This window comes from Marmota monax, unplaced genomic scaffold, assembly GCF_021218885.2.
Source record: "Marmota monax isolate L192 unplaced genomic scaffold, Marmota_monax_Labrador192_F-V1.1 WCK01_AAM20220418_F8-fsc00056, whole genome shotgun sequence".
In the NCBI taxonomy this organism is placed as follows: Eukaryota; Metazoa; Chordata; class Mammalia; order Rodentia; family Sciuridae; genus Marmota; species Marmota monax.
In genome coordinates, this window is record NW_026695212.1 from 11,231,248 (window position 1) to 11,252,537 (window position 21,290).

Sequence of the window (21,290 nt, forward strand, 5' to 3'; positions counted from 1 at the left end):
GAGGCTCGGTAAATATTTAAATCATAAGAAACGATGGCAGAGACAATTATCTGTGGCAAACACATAAATAAACAGTGCTGCCTCCTGAGCCTTAACTTTACTAACAATAAGATGAAAGCAAAAATATTTGGCTCTAGAATAGTGATGATTAAGTTGGGAAAATTAAGTAAAAGTTTATTATTAATTATAAAATGCCATCTAAATATTGGAGAGCATAAGAAGTAATAGTTTTACAACCTGAGAATTGAGAGAGAAATTAGGCAAGCCAAGCAAGAGGAGGAAAAGGAAGAGGAAAGCACTGGCTGTACATCTAAGACTTGAATGAAAGTGAGGGCTGCATGAAATTCTTTCATCACAAATTCTTTATTATGTATGAGTGTCTGTTATGGTACCATAAAACATAAAAATAGTAAAGCCTGTGAAAACTGCAACACAAAGAAAGAAGCCAAGGAAAGAATATGAATAATTTAATCAGATAAATTCAAGTTCATCCCCAGTTCATTTGCCTTTTATTCTTCATTTCAGTTAGTTACATGTCCATCGGTTATCACCAAGGTTGTGCATGCATCTTGAAATGTTCACAAAAGGTCCACGATACAGGGGGTCATAGTTAGGTTATATATTATATTCAGAATCCCAGGGGAACTAATAGAGTCCAGAAATATTGATTAAGCAAGATGAAAAATTCTTATATAGTTTCAACTGCAACAGTTTTAAAGACAAGTACAAGCTTCATTTGCCACAAAACTCACAAAAATTAATTGATTGAAGAATATCTCTTTTATGCAAAATATACATTTTACGATATAATTTGATTAATATACTGCTATATACTGACATTGTTCCTTGATCATTTAATAAAAAAATACTTTCATTGCCAGAATTTTATATTTCTTAATATTTATAATTGAGGTAACAACGACAAAAGACTTAAAACTACGAATACTGTTCATGAATTTCTTTTAAGCCATAACAATTTTCCAGAATGAAACAAATATGTGACTAAAAATAGGTCAGTTTTGATAAATAGACAAGTAAAAAGGTTGCAACATAATTGACAAGCTGGTAACATAAGAGGTTTATAAGAGAACAATATAGTCAATGCTTATGAATCCAACCCATACAGTAGAAATAAGAGAAATTAAAACAGACCTATACTAAATCAGTATTACTGCCTTGTATAATTCACAGCGCAACCTATAGCAGGCCCATGAGGAGTAATTCAAAGCAGCATGGGCTTTACTTGAAGCTTCAAAGATGTTGATCATGAGTTTGGCTTCCCTTGACGTGGGATGGCCAAGGGCATTGACCCATGCATACGTGTTGGTATTTACAGTTGTTTCATGGACACTGGTCAGTCCTACAAGCAGAACACTCATATGGGGAGCACCAGATGAGTTCCAGCCACAGTCCTTTTATAAGCTTTAATAGCCTCGTGAAGACGCGAGGACCTCCTCCACGTATAACTTGGTCACATCAGGGCACATGCTGCAGCAGAAGCCTGTTTCCAGTACAATCCTTGGTATGGCTAAATTCCACTGTCCCTTTTTCAGCAGTCAAAAATCCATGATAAATTCTGTACAACACTGCAGTCAATAACAGCAGCACCAGACAGCGTATTAATTCCTTTACCATAAATCTGTGGGTAATTACAACACTCTATGTATGGTTTTTATCAAAATGATCATAGTATCTCTAAATATAGATATTTTGTCTGGGTAAATACATTGTTGTACAAGATCTCTGACATGCAGGTCATGCTGTAGGTCTCAGGGATATAGAATAATAGATATTTCTTGGCCAATAATAAAAATGACAGTTGTCTTCCTATCAAAAAATAACCATGAGAATTAGGAATTACTCTATAATCTCAAGGATCCTAAGTGCCTTAAAAATATATTTTTTTTAATTTCTCAGTTTATCTTATGGCATTTTCTTCCCTCACATGCCCAATACACCAGACACGCTAGTGCTATTGCATTTGGTAGGGATGTGTAAACAGACTTTCTTCTACTCAGACTAAGACTCCCTAGGGATTTTGTTGGCGTGTAGTGACGAATGCTGGTTGCTAGGTAGTAGAAACTGACACTGCAGCAGGCAACCAAGTGCTGTGGTGAGATTGCTGCTTAAATCCTGCTTGTCGAAAATTTTCACAGTGCGATTAGCTTAGGTAGTTTACAGGGCATCGTTAATTTGTACACAAAGCAGAGAGGCTGCTCCAAATAGCAAAGGAGACAGGGAGACGGGATGAGGGATCCACTACTGAAATCATGAACACTTTCCCAAGGCATTTCTACAATTCATGGAGACAGATGGCAAATACAGTTAGGACAGGGAGCTAAGACAGACGGAAACAACATACAAGACAAAGCACCTGATTAAACACTGCATGAAAATCTGATTAGTCCTTTGATTCAGAATTTTAAGGCTAGTCAAAAAAGCCTCCTGTGAACACCAGTGACCTTTGACATTTGCACAAAAATTAATAAGTAAAAATAAAGGAAGGGGCCAAAAGACACGAGAGCTTTGGGTGATATTTGGCACTCTGTCTCTGAAAATGATGACAAATTCTGGGACAGGAAAAAAAAGAAAAGAAAATGACTCCAGTACCAAGCAGTAATTCCTGACTAAACAATGCAAGCCTGGTTGGCAGTTACCTTTCTCTCATGTTTTGTGCCTTCCCCAAGTCATTAAGTAAGAGATCTGGCCTCAGCTTGCGTGTAACCAGTAATGACAACCTCTTTGCAGTTATCTGTGTACAAACAACCAAAGACATTCAGAACTCCAATATAGCACTTTTGAAGTCAATCAATTAAGAACTTAAGCTATTTTAAACAAATATTTTTATCAAAGAATACGGAGAAAAGAAACATCAAGGAAAAATTCACCCTCCTTGTCCCACAATCCATGCAGAACAGTCGACCAGTGAGTGATTTCATATCAGGAGGATGGTTCGATGAACGTACACATATCCTGAGCCATCCACAGTTCCCAAACTGCAACACTGCTTTCAGATGATAGAGACAAGATGGTCCATGCATATGAGCTGACCAGAGTCATTATTTTGTGCAATCGAGATAGGATCCCAGACATCTTCAGAATGATTTAGAGTCACAAGAAATGAAGTTCCAGTGAAGTGGTTGGCATTTGGATGCACACTGTTTTAAATATATCTCCCTGAAATATGTTATGTATTAGTATACTGGCCAATATCTGACACTAGCTGTCATTTTATTGCAAACAGAAATCAGGGCAATTAATATGGAGAAGTAGTAGCACTACTTTAGATAATCTTTGAAGCCAGAATAAGATTTGTTAGCTACTCAAGTGGCATTTCTGAATTCAAATAGTAGTATCATGCAGGACTTACACTGTATTAATGGAAACTGAAGTAACTCTACATTTAATTATTTCCATTATGGGGTAAACAGTACTTGAGTTAATACAATTTAGCTGACTGATGCAGTTTGGTTTACAAGATAGATGGGATGGGAGATCGAGAGCGCCTCAGAGGACAAGGAGAGTTGTAGGGTGATGTTACTGGAGAGAGCCTCAGAGCATTGCCTGCCAAGCCCGCTATGTTGTTTAAGCTTCGGGATTTTTCATATCCTTTTATGAAAAAATGCACAGACGTCAGTTGAATTCAACCAGAAAATAGACAGAGACAAACATGCAGGGTAATCAAACGTGCTATTTTTGAGCTCAAAGAATTTGTTTATAAAGAACTCAATATTAAAACAATTTATAAATCTAAAAAAATGAAATTCACTAAAGATGTCATCCCCCCCAAAATTAAAACAGCTATCACAAATATTCTCACCCACATTATGGCTAGTATTGACCTAATTTTGGTGTATAGAATACCAGAATGCTTGGGAATTGGGCAAAGCAATTTAAGTAAGATATGGATTTCATGTTTTTAAATTTCAGAATGTTTTTCTGAAAATAAAAGAAAAAAATGAGCTATTTTTTCTCTTCATTTTATTACTTAGTAAGCTAATAAATTATGCCTAACTTGAAGTGGACAAATCTTTTTCCAGCATATATTTTTTCAGCTTTATAGGGTTAAAAAGATGATTCTTAAATAATGGCATTCAGTGCCATTATCCAGGTGGTAAAGAATGGAATGCCCAGGACTCATCATCTGGATGAAATTAAAAGTAAATTAAAAATGAAGTAAAAGAATTATAAATTGAGTCATAATTTCAGTGAAATAAATCTGAATTTGACAACATACTGTTTTCAGCTAACTTTTTCTCCTTCCCCTTGCACCCAGGAATTTTAAAAAATAATAATAATAGTTTAATTCACCTTTTCTTGCCATTATCTTTCTTCCTAATCTTTTGCTGAAAATTGCCATGGACAAAACAGCCTCTCACAAACATTTGCCCAAAGGCTTTCCTTACCCACTCAAGCAATCCCCATCAAGGGATACATATAGTTTCTTTTATTATAAAATATTAGAGATAATTAAATGAGATGGGGAGTGCCTAGTATAAAGTTAGAAGGAGGACAGCTATTGACTAAAAAATAGAAATCATATTACACAGCTTCAGAAATGAACATTCTTATAACTCTGTAGAACAATTGTTATTGAGCAGGAAAATGAACATCCTTTTGGGCAACCAAAGTTGATCAAGTCCACACAATTCCAGTGAACTCTTTGTATCCTTAAGGCTACATAACATACTCTTTGGGTTCTCGTTAGCCCACAGTGTACTTGCTGATCATGGAAGAAAAAAATGAGTCTTGTGCTTATTTTTATGTTATTTGCAGCTACTTATTTCTTTAATTATTTTTCATAATCCCTCCAGAGAAGAACCATTGCTATTCCTCCTCCTTTTGCTGGAAGAGGAGAAGTGGCTTCTTTGATTCATTGATATATGAGAGTCCAAGACAGATATGGATATAGATTGCAATGTGAGCTCTATGACAGAGTAAAGCTGGACTGATTAGGAAAGGGAATATGAACACACTCTTTCCACATACACATCAGCATACATGACATGCATTTTATTTGGTTCTTAAGAGCATGTGCTTATTTAGAACAATGTAAAACTTACTGTATATGTACTATCCATGAATAGTTTTATTGTAGCTAATATGCTTTCTTTTAAATTAAAACATAGGTAGTAGGTATAAGGAGATTGTTTTTAAAGGAACCTTTAAATTTTCTTAAAACTTATGCCTAAATACCTTCATATTTGTAGGTTAAACAAATGCAATTGGAGTCCAGTAAATTTTCATACACTATTATAAGGGGGAAGATTTAGAACTCTAAAATAAAATCAGTAGAGAGAACAAATTTAAAGGTACATGAAGGTATTCTACACAAAATGAATTTCTGAGTAGAAAAAAAGAATTTATAACCTACATTAAAGGAAAAAGAAGAAGAAATAATGAATTTATGGTAGATATGAAAGATAACACACTAAAATGTTTTAAGTAAGTTACCAGGAATGTTACTAGGTCTAGAAACACATAGCTATTAAAAAAATAAGCAAGAACGAAAAAGAGTTGACACAATAAGGAATGACAAAGCCTAAAAAGCTCATGGATAAGTTTCAGATTCTCACTGATAGAAAGAATCTGTGTTTGTGAAATTAGGTTGCATGTACAACTGTTCCATGCAAACTAAATATCTTATTAATTGCTTTGCTCATGAAACTTTTCAATTTTACAGTAAAACTTTAGATTTAAATCATACCTTATAGTTTGCATAATTTCTATAGACAGTTTAAAATACAAAATATTATCTGAAATGGAAGTAAAATTCTGGCAAGGTCCTTAAATACATAATCTTGGTATGAACATGGCATATAATACTTTATTGGATGATGCACAAAAATGTAGGTATTTTAATCACATATATATAAAAATGTATTATATATGTACACAAATAAACATGTACATATACATAGTAAGTTAAGAAGTGCACTTCACTTAGAAAAGTATGTTCAGTATGTTAGTATTATTATAATTATTTAATGTATGTACATATATGTTGCTCAAATACTAGGGTAGGATACTAAGTATCTCCAAAAATATTTTAAACACTTTGCATTATGTAAATGTATAGTAGTAAACAACCAAATCCATTTAGATGATTGAAGTACATTTTGGTTTAAGTAACATATACAAACAATGAAAGTAATTAGAATGGAGAAGAATCCAAAATATTTCTTGTCAAAAAACCAAAAAAAAAGTGTCCTTTGTACTCTCTTTTGAGCCTTAAAGATGTAAAAGCAAATGATCAGAAGAAATGAAAGAGGAGTATAACATAAGTAGTGAGATATTTAAGAGAAAGAGGCCATCACAAAATAAATAGTGTACACTTAAAAGGGTAATGAACTAACAGGGAAAACCGGAAATGAATAACAAATATACACATTATTTTAAAAATCCAGTTGCACTAAAATGAAAGTTTGAGTAGTTTTTCATTCGAATTTAGTCAGTTTTCATAAGAAATCATTATAGATGTTTTCTTATTATGCTATTTAAAAAAACACCTGCCCATCCATTTTTATTAATTCAACAAATATTTATATTCCTCTGTGTCAGGTCTTATTTAATGCCTATTAGAACTAGTAATTTACTTAAAATTATGTTTATTGGTCCTAAAGAAAAATTCTATACGCACATTTTCAAATATAGATGTGACTTTTCAAGTGATTGAAATATAGATATGGCTAAGGATCTTGTACCTTCAAATCCTTGAGACATTTGGATAAACTATTAACAAAAACAACCCACATATTGGATGAAAGATTTAGAGTATGCTCAGTACTTTGAGAAGAAAAATACCTTATAATTTTTTTTAGTCATAAATTGCCTATCAAATTTATTCATAGAACCAGTTAGTGTGTTTCACTTGTCATAATGAAAAGATAACTTCAAAAGATTGTTGAATACATTATATTAAAATAATTAGATGAGTGATTTAATATTTACATATTACATTACAACTTCTCCCATAGGCAAATGACAAGCCAAAGAAAGGAAGAAAAAAGGTGAAATGCCTTTCAGAGATGACAACCAAGTAGGTTATTATGATAGGTATTTCAAAATGTTTATAGGGAGAGAAGATGTAATAGAGGTAAAGAGCACCATATGCTGTGTCTTTCCCAGAAAATGATGAATGAGCATTTTACATCATTTCATATTATTTCCAGAACTTACTTAATTGCTAGGTCACCTGTTAGGGTCTGATTAAATGCATGCCTACCTTTCCTGATCCCTCCATCAGATGCACACGTGTAATCACCTGTCGTCAGTAGGAAACATGTTTCCCCTCTTCTGTTTTTGTCTCTGGTACTAGAGCGTCTGATGGGGAGCCTTTCTGGGGGTGACAATGGCGGCTCACTTCCTGTACTGTCGTCACCTGATAACACTGGTCACAGCGCCATGCCCATTGACAGACAGTGACGGATGAGGAAATGAGACAGTACAAAGAGTTTACACTGAATGCCCATAGTACAGTCACTCGATATACAAAACACAATAATCACATCACGATAAGAAAAATAATTTTCATCACTCATCACAAAGAAAAAAAAAACTACATGGAGCAAATGGAAAGATATTGAAAAAGAGAAAAATGTTCTTTCTGCAATAGTAACTCTTTTTTGGATTTTGTCTAAAAGAAAATTGGCTTTCACACAACTGGTATGGACTCAAAATAACTGGGATAATGAATTAGCACACATATTTGTTATGAGCTAGCCATTTACTATGAATAGGAGTTGTTTTAAAATGGAGTATAGTTAGGGGAAAACTCTTCAAGTAATTGTTTTTGAAGTTCCTTAAGACACATACTTTTATCATTTTCTTGAAAATTTCGTGAAAGTAATTTTCCCCAAAAATCTTAATAAAAATAATTCCAAAGCACAAAACTTTATGTCCAGGTACTCTATTTTGAAATAGCAAAATATTTTTGAGCATTGAGTGAAACAAGATAGACTTCTTCAAATGTCCTTGAAATAGCTATCTGTTTACTTCTGTATGCTTGCCAAAGACTTTCACATCCTATCAGCCTGGATACTAGCTTGTCATTGCAGTGCTTACCCGAGATGAGAGGGTGTCCTCTTTTCTCCATGCCCTTCTTAAGGGCTCTGCATATTCTGAGAACTGTCTAATGAGAGCAGAAATACCAACTAAACTCCCCCTTTGATGAAGACATTCTAAACAGTTTTTGGATATATACTGACAGAATTCACATAGCAGTCTATTAAATGAACATAAGGACTCTGACTAAAAAATTTTAAAAGGCAATTGAGCTCCCACCACAGTGTTTTTCTGTTTGACTCATAAAAATTCATGGAAGCTAAGGAGGGGCCTATAAAAATAACACCTGCTTTTTTTATTTGTTTGCTTCATTCATTGGTGTTATTTCTAAATGCTGCAAAATTATTCACATGGGCTCATCATAAGTCACTTTTGCTACAAGAAAATGAAGAATTCTGCTTCAATTACAGGGAATGCATATACCTTAAATTTTCATAGTTGGATAAGAAACTAGTCAAACCATTGCTCTACAAAACCTTCCATCTGAACCAGTTAAAATAGACTAGAATTGACACTATTGACTATCACTTTGGCATACTGAATGTCACCTTAGAGTCAATTAAATCTAGTTTACCTATGGCAATGGAGGAAAGGAGGGATTCAGCTAATCTCAAGCAATAAATTATCCAAAATTCAATCCTGGAATAGAGTAGAGCTCAATGCATAGTGCATTAAAAAAGGAAATCCACAAAAAAAAAATCATCTTTGTTCATCCAAAGCAGGTCATCTGTGCCCGAATAATGGTGTGTGATTATATTACATACCATCTCACCTTACCAAAAGGGTTATATTTAGTTACCCTATCTAATTTTATAATGTTAAAAATTTAGTCAATCCTTCATAATATTACTAAAAAAGACATTTGTTATTGAAAGAGTTATCTTCCATATCACCTCTTTGGTGGTTGGGCCTTTGATATGCAAGCATCCATTTCTCTTAATTAACTGCTTCTTGTGAGTTAGGTTGAGATGCAGGGCACCATGTGGCAGAGATAAAACTGAGACAAACACACCAAGCCAAACGATATGGAGATCAACGTTTTGAGAATGAAGGATGAAAAATGGCCAATATCATACCATCACGTCGTGCAGAGAAACAAAGAAACATTGGCACAGAAGCAACAAACAGGCAAAAGAAAATATTGGCACCATCAGCAAAGGGCATTCCCACTAAAGCAAGAAAACTCTATAGACCAGCTATGTTCACTTCTATTGGGGGTTCATTTAGAAAAGCTGCAGTCTAGTTGTCTACAGGCCTGACATAAACACACATTTTATGAAGGAATAGGACTGAAAACTCATAAACATTTGCAGAAAATGAGAATAACTACCTTCTTCCTAAGGGACATACTGGTCTATAAAGTATTTAATGACATGCATTTGAAATTGTGCCTTACCTGATCTGTTATGTTCCAGGAGTCGGTTGTCTTTGCCCAGACATGTGTCACTCTGTGTGCTATTGCAGGCCACATTTAACTCCGTCTTGCAAAATGTAGGTGAGCTTGCCTGAGGGGCAGGAGGAATGTGCTTCTTTCTTTTTCTTGGAAGTTTCTGCTTCGCCATTGCCAAGGAGTAGTACATTCCAAAATTGTTGACAATGACAGGCACAGGCATGGCTATTGTCAGCACTCCAGCCAGAGCACACAAGGCTCCCACTAGCATCCCTGACCATGTTTGGGGGTACATATCCCCGTAGCCCAAAGTAGTCATGGTCACCACAGCCCACCAAAACCCAATGGGAATGTTTTTGAACTGCGTGTGCTCACTAGCTGAAGGGTCGTTAGGTTGAGCTCCCACTCTCTCGGCATAGTAGATCATGGTAGCAAATATCAAAACTCCTAGAGCCAGGAAGATTATCAGCAGCAAAAATTCGTTAGTGCTAGCTCGAAGAGTGTGTCCAAGCACCCTCAGACCTACAAAATGGCGGGTGAGCTTGAAGATTCTCAGGATCCTCACAAACCTTACCACCCTGAGGAAGCCAAGGACATCTTTAGCAGCTTTGGATGACAGCCCACTGAGTCCCACCTCTAAGTAGAAGGGTAGGATTGCCACAAAGTCAATGATATTCAAGAGATTTTTGATGAACTCAAGTTTATTGGGTGAAAAGACAATACGGACTAAAAATTCAAAAGTAAACCACACCACACAGACTCCTTCCACATATGTCAAGGCAGGATCCGTTTCAATTTCATACTGTAGAACAACACTTGTGCCATTGATGACTGGTTCTGTCTTGTTTTTAACGATATTGAAAGCTTCATGTGTCTCCAGGCAAAAGGTTGTGATTGAAACCAAGATGAAGAATAAGGAAGCAAAAGCAATAAACTGTAGAGAAAAAGAAAGAAAAAAAAGAGTGATCTGAATCCTAATATACTTTGATCCAAATCTACATGCATTGATCACTGTAAATAAAAACAAAAATCAGTGTATCTGGGGATTTCGCTTAGATGCTACTCAAATAAAAGGAAAAAAAATGGATAGGCAACATTAATTAGAGTGCACATGCAATGTTTCAAGAGTTTTCTGATTATATGAAGTTTTCCTTTATGTTGGAAAATAATTTATTGAAACATTCGTATGAGAAAATAAAACCTGTTAAGGCAGCATAAAAATGACTCTGAACAAATTTTTAAAAACAGCATGCTGAAAAAAAAAGAAAGAAATTTAGACAATGGTTCTAGATATTATTTGTGATCATAGAACTTGTCATATATTAGATCAAGTTTTAAACCAATAAATATAAGGTTCATCATACACTGATGGAGATTTGGAAGTCACCCAAATTTAACAGAATCTTTCTACTTATAAATAAAATGCTCTAGATATTACCAGGAATAAACATGAAAAAATATAGTATACGGCACCAATTAAATCCTATCAAATTAAAGTGCAGATTTGTCCAATACAGCGAATCTAGTGAGGAAAAGTAAGGAAACAAGACTGAAAGGAGAGAAACTGAATTACAGAAGGAATTAAAAGACATTTGTCTTCTACTGAAAAAGAACCTCAAAGTGTTAGAGTCACAAAGTTAAAGTTTTTAAAAAATTCAATTCTTTATTTCATGTCTTCAGTCAATAATATATTAATGGTCACATACCTACTCATACAGACTAATAATAAGAGATTCCCACTTATAGTTCTACCATTACCAGGCACTATTAAAAGCAATTTACATGATTTATTTATATTAATCTCAACACTATTATTACCCCATTTTACGCTTGAGGAATATCAAGCCTGGAGAGTTGAAGTCACTCTTCCTAAGTCATAAAACACAAAATGATAATCCTGAGAAACTAACCTGACAAGATTCTGTTCCCTTACCTTACCAAGTTCTCAAATGTAGAATACAAATGTGTTGGAATTCATTTACTTAGGCTGGGATCACACACTTCTAATATTTAAGATCTGAAAATGTGAAACCCAATTGTTATAATGAAAGGCATTGCTGTAGCAGTATTCGAAGCTTTCAAAATAACTGGCAGACTTCTGGTGTGCTCTCAAAATGCTCTCAGATGTAGCATGCTAAATGAACAACATTCCTTGAACATCTAAACAAATGAAGTACTCACGAAAAGGAAATTGCCTGTCAAGTGGAAGGAAGCCTTTATTGAAATAATAGGGTGTAGGGTATATCCAAAACCCAAAGTGGAACCCCAGGATCTGCTCCTCAAGCATGCCACTGAGAAGAGATGATCCAGCTTTTAAGATGGAAATTGCCTCCTTTTTCACCTGGTTGAGTTTCTTTATGTGAGGGCTATGCAAAAGGACTAAATAACCAGGATTGTGCTACCCACCTTAAAGATAAGCACCCTAAATTATGGAACTGTTTCTGAGTTGTGTGCCGGTGGGTACATCAGGATTATGGAATCATATGACTGCCATTTTCATGGCTTTGACTTGCTTTCCCATGAACATCTTCTAACTGTCTTTGTAGCATTATGATCCAGCCATTAACTTTTCCAGATGAATTGTGAGATAGTAAGTAAGTTTTCACTCAATTTTCTCTTTGTGCAAATAAGTGCACAGTTCTTAAAATCAACTAGGTATTGTTAAGACTTAGTATAATTGGGCTGGGGATGTGGCTCAAGCGATAGCGCGCTCACCTGACATGTGTGCGGCCCAGGTTCGATCCTCAGCACCACATACAAACAAAGATGTTGTGTCTGCCGAAAACTTAAAAAATAAATATTAAAATTCTCTCTCTCTCTCTTAAAAAAAGATTTAGTATAACAAATATTAGCACTTTAAAAGGTGGTATCTTTTAGGGAAAGAATCAATTATTCTGGATCATAAATTGTTTCATAAACCACTCCTAATTTTGTCAATAGAATTTAGAGTTGCATTTATTTCTGATTCAACCCCAAATCTTATATTATTAGAATTCTAATGATACAAACTTATGGACCTTTCCCATCCTGGGTCCCCACTATTCACCATAGTCTTCAGCATTTCAGGCTAAATATCAAAACTTTTAGTGTACAAATTCTATCTGTGAGGCAATTGGAGAATATAAGACACCTAAACTGCAATTTTCTTTTATGTTTCTATTTTATTTGGTCATTATTTTTTTCCACTAATTCTGTACTTTCAAACTCTGCCTACATTCTTATGGTGAATTTGAAACTTTCCAGGGGTTTTCTCTTTCAAAATCAATCTCAGTGTGCCTGCCTATATCCACACATCAGAAATAATTTTATGGTGCATATTGATACTTATAAATATAAAATACTGAGTGAGACCTTTGCTCATCAGAAAATTTCCTACCACTCATTCATTCAATAAATGAGTACCAGGTGCCTATGCCGTAGGTTCTTAAATTAACAGCAGTTGATAAGACACAGTCCTTCTTTTTAGAAATTCATAGTGTACCAGGGACATAGGTATGAAATTCATTCATCAACACAAAAGTTATATAATTAAATTGTCATAAATGTGATGAAGAAAAAATGCAGGATACTTTGAAAGGATCAAAAAAGAACTCTATTTAGCCTGAGAGGTCATTGAAACCTCTGACAAAATGTCTACAAATTGAAATTTGAGGCATGTATAGAAGTCACCCTGATGGAAAGGGAAGATTTGTACATCCCACGGTAGAAAAATATTTTTTAAAACTTCTAGATTTTTTTGATACTACTTTCTCAATTGATCCTTGGCTGTAATATTACAGAGCCACAGATTTTTTCATATCTCCCTCTATTGTGTAGACTGTGATGTATACATTCCAATCTAGCATGGAGACTCTGCCTTTTTAAAAGGATTACCCTATTATTGAGGAAATTTTAATATATCAGAATTATTAGCTGGGTCTTAACATAAAGCTATAAGGTCACATTAGAGAAGTCTAATTACTGGCTGTTGGGTTTTTTTGCACTATAGAATTCTCTTGTCTTAAACTATTGTACCAGCCACATTGTTTGATATGTGAAAATAGGAGGTAGCTATTTCAGTGGTTTTTAACTTAAAGCATTATACAAATTTTAGAACATATGTATGTGTATATTTTTGATAGTTATCAATTCAATATGAGCTTTAGAACCTGATGTTTATGTTCATTAAAGAAGCCATTACATTGTGAGAAGGTCAACAGAATCTTTGTGGTTGGAATGTAGTGTCTTGATTCATCTTATACTTGGAAACAATTTACGATTTCTACCCTGGAAGAGCAAGGTGGTACAAAGGTTAGATTCATTAGAATATACCCAAAGAGTGTACACAAATGTGAATCCCTCACATGAGACATCAGACCTTATTGTGTGGAGAGAGGGAATCTGTTTTAACAAGCTTCCCAAGGGGATGCTATGCATACTAAAGTTTGAAAAGAACTTCTAGTGTGCTTTTCAGAAGATTGATAATATAAGTTATTAAATGCATTGGAACAGGTTTCAAATTACAAGCAATTATAGCCCCTTAAGAGAATCATCCTGAAGTCTTCATAGTAATAACTCTCCTCTTTCTAAGAAAAGCGATGTTTTGTGTATGTTTATGTGTTCATGTGTATTTTGACCTATTTATGATTTCTACACAAATGCTTATGAGTGGAATACATTGTCTAAATAGCTTATAAATATATTCAATTCTAAGACACAAAACTTTAGAGACCAAGTGTTGTCTGTTTTTATAAGTCATTTGATACTTGTATTTATCAATATTAGCATTATTTAAAGAACCACATCATGTTTTTTCTATTTGTATAATCTCATTTGCTATTATGAAAGCCCTAAATATCTTCAGTTTTAAGTATTTATAAATCTGCCAGGCAGTGATATCACTATAATAAGAAAATAAAGAATGTTAAAGAAAAAAACTTTGTTTTTTGAGGACAAGACATAATCATCTCAGAAGTAGATGATTGTTTTGATTAAACAAAAACAGCTGGATGTATATTTTTCTCTGTGTAAAAACTAAGGACATTAGGCTAGAATGAGAAGGTTGTAAGACAGAACAAAAGTATGCTTCATAATAATATGATATACACTTGGAAGTTGGCTTCTATCGGCTTACGAATGGGAAATTGCATGAGCAGTTAAAAGCCTACAGAGAAGGAAGAAGGAAAGCTCTAAAGAGAAAGAACAAGAGCCCATAACCCCTCCACACGGTGCAGAAGCCAAGCTTCGGAGATTACTGAATTTTAAGATAATGCTTTACAGTTATGCCTTTATCAAAAGCAAATTGATGTTGATAATTGTGGGAGGCCATCCTCGCACATGATTTGAGTTACCTCCCTGGCTGGGTGAGAGGCACTTAGACAAAGCTGTGTCAGAGCTATTCCCCACCCTTTTCCAGGTAGGAGGGCTTGTCCTTGCAGAGGCGTGTCTGGCCACTGCCCAGAGACCCAATCATTGCCCCTGACCTTGGGATGCTGCCCCCCTTAACCTTCATTGGATGGGATTTTCCCCGGAATTTCTTGTTCCCCAATAAAAGTCCACTCCCTGGCGCCTTCTCTCTCTCTCTCTCTCCCTCTCCCCCCTCTCTCCCCTCCTCTCTTCCCCCCCTCTCCCCTCTCTCTCTCCCCCTCCCCCTCCCCCTCCCCCTCCCCCTCCCCCTCCCCCTCCCTCTCCCTCTCCCTCCTCTTCTGTAAACCTGGCTACCACATTAGGTGGCTTGAGGCGGGAGCTAGGAGAAGCCATCCCGGAGCTGGTTTAAAGGTAATTAGAGTCTTGTCTCTTTAATTTAAAACTCCCTAGCGTTTTGCTCAAGGTTCAAACCTTTAACGAAGCCAGCACAGGTCGCAGGCTAGAGATGATGCTTTAAGTAATGAAAGTATTGAGTCAAAGGAGAGAAAAAAGATAGACGTCAACCATGGTAGGCAAGACAACCACAGAGGTTAAAAAACACAGAAGAGAAAAAAGAATGAAAGTTATCAGGAGAAATTTGGCCACCATGAGAATCCAGGGAGATTTCAAAAGAATGCAGCCAGTGAAATATATAGAAACCCAGTTTGTTAGAAATTTAGTTTGAGTATGAGATAAATGGGCAATCATAGGAGCTTGGAAGACCTGGAATTAGCCAAAGACAAACACTTGGACTGCATTAGGACCCTGCCCTTCATCTGAACTTAATTCTAACCTGTGTGAATATAGAAAATGGCTTCTTTTGTTTCTGGCTCACTGAATGGAGTTAAAAAAGGTAAATATGAGATTGGATAGAACTATCTTAAGAAAAATAGCCACAGCAGCTTGGGAAGCAGAGGCAGGAGGATCATAAGTTCAAAGCCAGACTCAACAACTTAGTGAGACCCTGTCTCAAAATAAAACATAAGAAAAGGGCTGTGGATGTGCCTCAGTGGTTAAGTGCCCCTGGGTTGAATCTCTGATGCCAATAAATAAATTAATTAAAAAAGAAAAGAAATGGAGAGGGGGGAGACTTTATTTCTCCTCAACTGATAAATCATTAAGGACTGAATAAAATTATATTTGATTTTTTAATCTCCTGCTCCTGGAACAGTCATTACTATTTAGTGTGGAAAGAAAAGTGAATAGAAGGACGGAAGAATTAATGAAAAAATAAGTAAATGAGGAGGAAAATTAGGTAAAGTATATTTTGGTAGGCATTAAAATGATGTGAACTAAAAGGAAATTACAGAAATTAAATAATAAAGTATGAATATTAAAGAAAAATAGCAAAATATATAAAAGAAACCAAGTGAACTGGTCCATTGGTCCAGATATTGCCATTAGTAGCTCCCACTCTTTCTGTTAAAGTATGTGTTAAGGAGAGGTTGGTTAAGAGTCACATTGCCATTTTTCTTCCTTTTCCACGATGGTAATACCACCAACTCCTAAAGGCATTACAGAATGAAATTAAGTGTGTTAAATAATTAGTATGTTAGAAAGTAAGGTGTATCGTGTAAACTGAATGCATGAGCTGATGTATCAGACCAGAGCATTTCAGAATGGAAATATTCTGTTAAGAAATTGGTTGTGAGTCCAACAAGTCGGGGCTTTTCTCTATGAGTCCTGCATCCATGGTTAACTGCAGAAACTGCCTAAAACACTTCCCACCACATCCCCTCATTGGCAATCTGGGGAGGAAGTCCTCAGAGCCCATGGAGAGTATTATATCAACCCACCACAATGTAAATATTCAACTAGATTTCCAGTTATGAATAATAGGCAGAGAGAAAGTGGGGAAAAATGGATTTGTTTTTATTTTCCTTATTTTTCTCTTCCCTGACAGCACTAAAGTAAATGAAATAGCTCTATAACCTACAAATGCCAGACTTTCTAAACCATATGACAAATTGATTAAGTATCTCTGTTCTGCGCTCCTGTAGACTAAGATCACTGATATTTGAACAGTTTTTACACAAATTTTTGTTACTGATTCCATATGACCACAAGTAACTCAAAGATAGGGACGGAAACATTTTATCCTCAGAACCAAGGACAGGGATTGACCAAAAGCAGTGCTTAGTTCCTTTTGCACAATTAGAAAAGGAATATATTTTTAAATATGTTGATTGAGTATGCAAATTTCCATTAACCCCAACACAGAAAGTACTTTCTCTCTCACCCTCCCTCTCTCTTTTTCTCTCTTTCTCCCTCCCTCTTTCCCTCCTTGCTTGCTCACTCTTGCTGTCTCTCATTTTTCTGTGTGTTTGTGTGTGTGCGCTAGTGACTGGGCATTGAGTCAGGGACACTTTACCACTGAGCTAATCCCCAGTTCTTTTTCTATTTATTCTTTACATATATATATATATATATATATATATATATATATATATACACACACACACACACACACATATATGTGTGTGTATATATATATAACATTAGGATATATATTATCATAATCACAAAAGCATGAAATATAATTTGCTCTAATTTGGTCTCTAGCACTTCCCACTTACCCCCTTCTCACTCCCCCTATTCCCTTCTCTCTACTCTATGGATCTTTCTGTGATTTATTTATAATATTTTTTAATCAGTATCTTGTGGGTATACTGGATGTTGGGATTCACTCTTCTATATTCATGTATGTACATACAGACCTTCTGCTAGATCCATTCCCTTGTTCTTCCCCTTCTTCCTGCTTCCTTCCTCCTTCTCAATCTTCATTGTTTACTGTACTGAATTTTCAGCTATTTTGATGATATTCCTTCTTCCTTTTGCCCCCTTTCTTTTTTTACCCTCTCCTCCTCATTTTGGATTAGCTTCTACAGATCAGAGAAAATAATTGACCTTTGACTTTTAAGGATTGTCATATTTCACTTAGCATGGTAATCTCCAGATCCATCCATTTATGAACAAATGCCATAATTTCATTCTTCTTTATGGCTAAATAATACTTCATTGAGAATATATGCCACATTTTCTTTATCCACTCGTCTGTTGAAGGACACCTAGGTTGGCTCTATAGCTTAGCTATTGTGAATTGTGCTGCTTGAAACATTGATGTGGCTGCAACTCTATAGTATGCTGGTTTTAAATTTTTTGGATATATATACAGAGGAGTGGGATATCTGGGTCATATGATTGTTCTATTCCTAGTTTCATAAGGAATTGCACACCATTTTCCAGAGTGGTTGCATTAATTTGCAGACCCACCAACATTGTATAAATTTTACCTTTTCCCCCACATTCTTGCCAACATTTATTATTATTGGTATTCTTGATACTTACCATTCTGACTGGAGTGGGATGAAATCTCATTGTAGTTTTGATTTGCATTTTGCTCATTGCTAGAGATGTTGAATGTTTTTTTCATTTATTTGTTGACCATTTTTATTTCTTCTTTTAAGAAGTGTCTGTCCCCAATCCTTTTTGAGACAGGGTCTTGGTAAGTTTCTGACAGTCTCACTAAATTGCTGAGGATGGCCAGGAACTTGCAATCCTTCTGCCTCAGCACCCAGATGGCTGGGATTATCGTTTTGTACCAACAGGGCGCAGAATTTGTCCTTGAAAAGTCACTTCATCCTTCTATTAATTCATGATCAGAAACCTTGACCTATACTATAAAACTTAAAGGGTTAAACATGAAGAAATATGAAAGCTACCTCTATTTTGTGAATTAAAGTCAATGAGATATTTTATATTTGAAAATTAACATTATTGGGAAAATTTTAGAGAGTTAGTGAAAATTCGTACTATTGAATTTCCATTTTCATAATTCCAATGAGGTTCATCTATTTTTAGTTTGTATTCTAAGGACATTATACATTTTACAGATTGGAATGCCTCACTCCTATTATGCTCATGAAATTTTTCTTCCACTGTGTGTGTGTGTGTGTGTGTGTGTTCCTAGGAAAGAAACCCAGGGCCTCGCACATGCCAGACAAGTGCTCTTCCATTGAGCTATACCCTCTAAACCCAGCTTTTCTTTCTTAAATAATGAAATAGAGAGATGAGAAGAAAATCAAGGCTTTCCAATACTGAAGTATGTGAAGCTAATGCAGCTCCATGATCCAAAATTTCCACTTCTAGAAATTTACTATGATAAAATATTTATGTAAAAATACAAGGATAGATATAGAAGAATATACAAGGAAGCATTGCTTGTATTTCAGAAAATATAAATGTCCATGAATTGATGGTCTGTAAATAATGTAGCATTATAAATTAGAGGTAGCTCAACATGTATGGATATGGGATGATCTCCAAGGAATCACGTTAAAGACAAATGGCTGTGATACAGCAATAAGCAAGATCTAATCCCACATCTATATTTATGCACAACTGAGGGAACAAATGGACAGAAACACTATATTCTTAGCAGTGCTTATTACTGAGTGCCAGAATGGCACTGGATGGATGTTCTTAATGGGGAATCCTATCTGCAAAGTTCAAATTTTCTACAAAAATTTTAATGTATTTATAAGTTAAATTTTCAAATAAAATTCAAGAAACAAATAATGGTCAAGTGTGGACTTAAACTTGGATCATTCTGAAAGATTATTAGGCTGCTTTTATTAGTCCATAGAAATTATACATCAGAAATTTTTCATTTTTCTTATTTCCTACAATATCTTTAATTTAGCAGATGCTCTTAATTGTGTACATATTTCAGTCTCAGACACTAGCTTTGCCATAATTAACAGGAGTGTGGTTTTGTTAACAGAATTGTGGTCTCTAGAGAAACAAAGAAGCAAACAGAAAATCTCTTTTATCAGGAAGTGTACCCTCAAGGGTCCCCTAAGCAGGGACAACTAGAGACCAGTGTCTACTGCCAGAGTTGACAGTTATTCAAGCTTCCTCTGAGGCTGGAAAAAACAAGTTTTCTTCATCCAAGGCTTATTATTTAAAAGTAGATCCACAGATTTTATGGCATTTGTGACACTGAATTAGATCAAAGGAAACTGACCATTCTTCAGTGGAGTCAGCACATATAATTACCAAATTAAATCAATACAGAAGATAAGTATTCACATATCTACACATGAACATGTGTGTGGCTATAACACGTGCAATTTTATCCATATTTATTAAGTCTTTACATGTATGGATATATTTATTATATGCACACATAGGTTATATGCAGACATTCATATATAATAGAGATAATGTAGAAATTGAAATGAAATGATATAACATTCACTTCTCACATGAAGAAAATGCACCCAAATGTTGCTTTTGACCACTGACATTTATGTGACCCCTGAAAAATATCCTTCACTCCATGTTTTAAAATATTCTTATTCAACATAAGTATATCACAATCCTCCTATATTTTTATTTATAGTCCACAGACTGACTTGATTTACACTGTCATTATTTAAAGGTAAGATCTATCTACTCCCACCCAAGTGCAATTTTCTGTAATACAAGCAGGAGAGATTTGCATATATTATTTGTATTATTACAATGAATTATGGCATACAAAATTAGGTAACTTGAATTAAATGTTATAAATTATGAATACACAGCACCATTTTACCTCCCTAAGTTTCATGGTAAAATTTAAAGTGTTTTTTTGTAACTAACATATCTCATATGAAAATCTTCTGATGAAGTGATTTTTATAAAATGATCCCACTGAGAAGGGTGGGATGTTAAACTGAGAAAAAATCGCCACCCTTCTCAGTCATAAGAACAATAGAAAACTACAGTAATTTCATAACATGAGATAGAATTGTAATTGCTACATTATAATTATTGAAAACTCACCCCCCCCCAATTTCTCTTTTTTAAAAATCTAATGTAAACTTATTTTTAAACAATTTGTCTTGGGATGCTATGACCTACTCCGCCACTATCTTGGGTTAGAAAGTCACATTATTACGCCCTTCCTGCCATGAGTCCCAGTGTGTCTTTCTAGAGACTACAAGTCACTTACCAAAATGAATTATTCAAGAACACCACTTTTACTTAAAGGAAGGTCAGGGAAGCAAAGGGTAAAGTTGAAAGTAAAGTTGGGTGACTACTTTACAAGCCCCTGCCACAGAGATGCTGTAATTCTAATAAATTGTTTCTTTCAGCACTCTGGCACTGTGGCCCAAGCACATCCTACACAGGGCCATGGACACACATTTTCCCTACAGGACCACCTTTGCTAATCCATGTACAACAAAGTATCCAAAGTTTCAGTTTCAAACACTATTGTTCTCTTTTTCCCTGTCTCCTTGTCCAGTAATCTTTTCTACGAATAGGATATTTCATCCAGGTAACTGAGTCCTACTCAGCCAGACCCAGTCATAGCTTTCACAGAGCTCCACAATTGCATATTTAAGTTAGTACTTTGGACATCCTCAAGAACAATAGGATCCTAAAGATTGTGTTTTTTGGTTTT

At 35.1% G+C, this 21,290-nt stretch overlaps 1 protein-coding gene across 13 annotated transcripts in view; it reads right to left on the minus strand.

The window, feature by feature from the left end:
- Positions 1 to 262: 262 nt before the first annotated feature.
- Positions 263 to 21,290, minus strand: part of Kcnc2 (potassium voltage-gated channel subfamily C member 2) — a 189,627-nt gene continuing 168,599 nt past the window's right edge. Inside the window, exons 3-6 of one of the 13 annotated variants that reach the window (XM_046430709.2) lie at positions 9,461 to 10,388; positions 7,226 to 7,390; positions 2,658 to 2,752; positions 264 to 1,639 (exon numbers count right to left, since the gene is read on the minus strand). In XM_046430709.2, coding sequence (XP_046286665.1) covers positions 2,691 to 2,752; positions 7,226 to 7,390; positions 9,461 to 10,388 — 1,155 coding nt within the window. In that variant the 3' untranslated portion in view covers positions 264 to 1,639; positions 2,658 to 2,690. Of the gene's footprint in view, positions 1,640 to 1,665; positions 3,610 to 7,225; positions 7,391 to 8,957; positions 9,062 to 9,460; positions 10,389 to 21,290 lie in introns of those variants that run through there. The other 12 variants (XM_058574601.1, XR_009225545.1, XM_058574604.1 and 9 more) reach the window with 12 other exon arrangements.